This window comes from Haemaphysalis longicornis, unplaced genomic scaffold, assembly GCF_048455015.1.
Source record: "Haemaphysalis longicornis isolate Haplotype H1 unplaced genomic scaffold, Haemaphysalis longicornis Haplotype H1 scaffold_2, whole genome shotgun sequence".
In the NCBI taxonomy this organism is placed as follows: Eukaryota; Metazoa; Arthropoda; class Arachnida; order Ixodida; family Ixodidae; genus Haemaphysalis; species Haemaphysalis longicornis.
Genome location: NW_027526295.1, coordinates 153,570,968 through 153,574,850, shown reverse-complemented (window position 1 = coordinate 153,574,850; position 3,883 = coordinate 153,570,968). Strand labels below are relative to the sequence as shown.

Here is a 3,883-nt window from a genome sequence, read left to right as displayed (position 1 = left end):
CTACAACAAACAATGCAACAAACATAAAAAGCACAAGCTCAGTGACATCACTGACGCCTCAACCAACCACCCTGAAAGAAAGAAAAATGCCAACCACCAAAGACGATACAGCTGCTGCCCTCTTTCGTCTGCTTGGACAAGTATTTTTTTCGAAGCTCCCGCCAGTTCTTTTCGTATTTACTTGACTGGCCATCACGGCCTTTATTCGGAGTATATTATCTCTATAATCGGAGTATATTATCTCTATGCTTTATTCGTAATACGTATGCAAAAGGTTCTTTCTCCACCTCAAAACATGTACACCTTGATCGAAAGTTCTTGTCCGCAAAAAAATGGAAGGCGGCTTTTTCAAAGCAATCTTCAGGAGGCTGAAAAACATTTTTGGTGCGCAAACGTAGCAGTTTTTGAGAGTTAATACTTTTTATAGATTGCTGTGCCAAAAATTATAATTTTTGCACGTTAGTTTTATGGCGTCACATTTATATTTTAGTTTAAATGTATAAAACAAAATTTAATTTGGCGACAAAATTTTACTTAAGGAGTTGCCACCGGCTTACGTTGGGAGAGCATGTTTGGTCGGGGTGTTGCGGCGGAGCGGTTGCGTTACCAGAGAGAAGGAGATTGGGTGGCGTGCTGGCGTCGCAGCCAAGTTTCGCTATTTATTTCTCTAGCTGGATCGCCGCAAGGCGGTCCCCGCAACTAATTCCAAAATTAGAAACGAATGTCGCACTCGGGAATGCGAACGTGTGCACTTCGCCGTCTGCTACGGGTGTTAATTGCGATAAGTACCTATCGGGCGCGGCACTCATGTGCCAAACCCCCCACCACATGACAACGGTAAGGCCAGTAACCAGGTTATATTGGAGGAGTACTGCAAATGCATTATTGCGTAGACGCGTACACGTCACAACTTCTCGGTTGAGCCCACCGAAAAGCACTATGGGGTGTACTACAGCTAGCCGTACAGTGCCTAGCGAAGTGCGATTGTATCCACTTCTCGCAATCAAAAACAGCAGTCATTCGCGACTCGTAATCGTCGATGCACTCCTCCAGCGACCCCTCTACGTCAAATTTGAAAAATTGTAGATTGCATCACGGCCGGACTGGAGCAGCGGCGAGCGCGCACTTTCATACGGCCTGCGCACCCAAGAAGGAACCAATACAGCAGATTCTTTACAGTGGGGGCGCTTCGAACCAACCCTCCTTTCTGTTAGTCGACGCATCGCCTCTGGCCGAGCAGCTGTGTGTTTTTGACAGTGCGCTTCGCTGCCGGCGGGCCGCTCAGCCTGACCGGAGCGTGAATAGCAGAATCACGTTTAGCTAAGCGATAACCCTATCTCCCTCGACGGGAAATCATTCGCGTCACTGGTCGTGCCCTGTGCGTGTGCAAACCAAGACATCATCCGAAAGGAAAAATAAAAAATAAGAAATGACATTTCAGTCACGGAAAGTGCCGTGTTTATTTGCCTGTCTCACCATTTTCATATAATACAGTCGCTGATAAGATATGAAGGCCTCGCATATTTTTCTTCATGTGCCCCGAGTTAAAATGTTTCTTTCAATTTTTTGATTCGGCGCTTCCGAATGATAATGTTAGGCTGTTTGACCCTAATAGACCGAAAATTCAGAAGGGGGTAAGGAATCAACTATTTTAAGAACGCCCATGTAAATTAACACTGGCAGGTATCACCTGTAGTCACGGCAGGGCTAGGGCAGCGGCAAATCCGCGCGCACCGCTCCTCTACCCCGCCCGTGCTGTGGGTCAACTGGCGAGGGTTGGTCCGAAGCGCCACAAACTAGCGGCGGTGAAAGGTGGGAACTATACCCGAAGCGCAGGCCGTATGAAACTGCGCGCCCGCCGTTCCTCCAGCCCGGCCGTGATTGCATCCACGTTTGGACGACGCTCCGCCCTTTCGGGCCAGGTGCACCCCGTTTTTGGCGTGGTTGTGGCTCGGATAGAGGCGTGCATCACCACGCTCGCCATTTACTAGTGGACATTGTACGCCAAAAACTTAACGTAAAGAAAAAAAAAAAAAAAAAAAACTCGCCCAACGTGGGGCTCGAACCCACGACCCTGAGATTAAGAGTCTCATGCTCTACCGACTGAGCTAGCCGGGCGGACGGTGACAACAGCTGCAAAGTTACATTTAAACGCGCTCAATTAGAAACTACCTGCCTTTTTGTTACTTTGCGTTACGCCGACATGACTTTTGCACTGCTGAAACGTATACGCCATTGCAGCATATTCACTGCATGTGCACTTGCCACGAATACACAACAGGCTCGCAGCTTCTGTCGGGATCGGAAGCAGCCGCTGTACAAAAGCGAACGTTCTTTCCGAGGAGGTCGTACGTATCAACGTTCATAGACATATCAGTATATATTGCATTCAGACTGTAATCAAGAAACAACAGCGCAAATACATAATACCCGTAAGGTGTAAGAGAGCGCGGTGCGAATCGAGGGAGGGATGCGTTCTTGCCACCACAATCGTTCGCGCAGCTGTCGGCCGTCGCAACCGTCGAACATCGTTTTGCTATCGCTACGGCTATTCCAACGCTTCGAACACCCTTTCTGTTTGTATTCAAACGTTCAAACCACAAAGACCGAAACAAGAAAGCTTTTATTAATTCTGTACATGTAAACGAATGGTAAACATACTTGACGGAAAAATACTTCGCATCATTACATGTAATGAGGCAGCTTCGCATAACGTAAATGTGTAAATAACGCAATTTTACAAGCGCGATTTAATAAAGAACGGACGAGATAATTCATCAGAAAGAACAATAAACCCTCACTTGTTCCGTTGCAGGTCACACAGGAAGAGAAAGAGCGTGTTTATATAACAGCGCGTCAGATGTATACTACCCGAATAACGGACTAGAGGCGGTCAAACATTTCATGCGCAGCATATTTTTCCGCATCAATTCAGTGTGACGCAATGCAGCGTAATATCTCACTCAATGTCTATTAGTTACTCGGTTGGGCTCATAAGCGTCCTGTCCTCTTCAGTACTGCGGTCACTCGCAGTAGTGTCGAGGGAGAAGTTCGAGGCGCTCGTGGGCAGCGGGTCATCAGCGGACACCGTGGACAGGTAGTCGGAACAGCGAAATATTTCCGGTTCCTCGTAACGTAGCTGCTTTTTGTACTGCTGAGCAGGCTTTTTAGCAAACAGCGGAGAGGGGAGACTCGACAGGAACTTTTTGACGGTGCTCCCACCAAAAGCGTTCTCCGCTTCGGTCACTTTTTCCTCCATTGCGTCCACAGTCTCTTTCACAACACCGACAAAGCTTTCCAGCGCGTCGATGCGACTGAACACTTGCTCCAGGCCCTTGCTTTTCTCACAGATGTCTGGGAGCGTGTGCGTCAAACACAGGGTGTCGTCGCTGCGAACCATGTTGATGAGGCCAGTGAACTCGTCCAGCCGCGTGAGCAACTCGTCGATGCACTCGTCCAGCGCCCTCTTCTCGTTTGATATGTCGACTTTGAAGAACTGGCTGTAGTCGGCGGCGAGTTCTTCCAGTAATTGGCGGCTCTCTCCATCGTCCGACGATACTCCTTCAGCAGCTGTAGCAGCTGCGGCCTCCTCCATGTTTGCTCCGCAGCCACGCTAGCCACGCACGCAGTGGTTCAGCTGAAACAGGGGGCGTTTCCTTGTTTCTTTAGCGTTTTTACGCTTCTTCCATAGATGGCGGCACCATACCACACCACAAGTGTTTTTTAGACTCTTGTTGCGCCTGCTAGATGGCAGCACGGCTGCAACAAAAAGTCATCTCTGTTTAAAATTGGAAGCGCCAAATCTAGCCAAAGCGCTTGCTCTTGCTCTTAGGTTTTTCGACGGGATAGATGGGTGAAAAGGGCCCGAAACTGTCTGGCGTAG

At 48.6% G+C, this 3,883-nt stretch overlaps 1 protein-coding gene and 1 non-coding gene across 2 annotated transcripts; both read right to left on the bottom strand.

The window, feature by feature from the left end:
• Nucleotides 1-2,045: 2,045 nt before the first annotated feature.
• Trnak-cuu (transfer RNA lysine (anticodon CUU)) lies at nt 2,046-2,118 on the bottom strand. The gene has a single exon. It is a non-coding gene; the product is annotated as a tRNA-Lys (tRNA).
• Nucleotides 2,119-2,608: 490 nt separating this feature from the next.
• LOC144169349 (biogenesis of lysosome-related organelles complex 1 subunit 4-like) lies at nt 2,609-3,608 on the bottom strand. Its single transcript, XM_077698449.1, has one exon. It carries the CDS (start codon nt 3,593-3,595, stop codon nt 2,978-2,980), a length of 618 nt encoding a protein of 205 aa, XP_077554575.1. The 5' UTR covers nt 3,596-3,608; the 3' UTR covers nt 2,609-2,977.
• Nucleotides 3,609-3,883: the final 275 nt, after the last annotated feature.

Bases quoted from the DNA above. Each gene is read 5' to 3' on its own strand.
- LOC144169349 (XM_077698449.1), bottom strand. From the start codon at position 3,595: ATGGAGGAGGCCGCAGCTGCTACAGCTGCTGAAGGAGTATCGTCGGAC.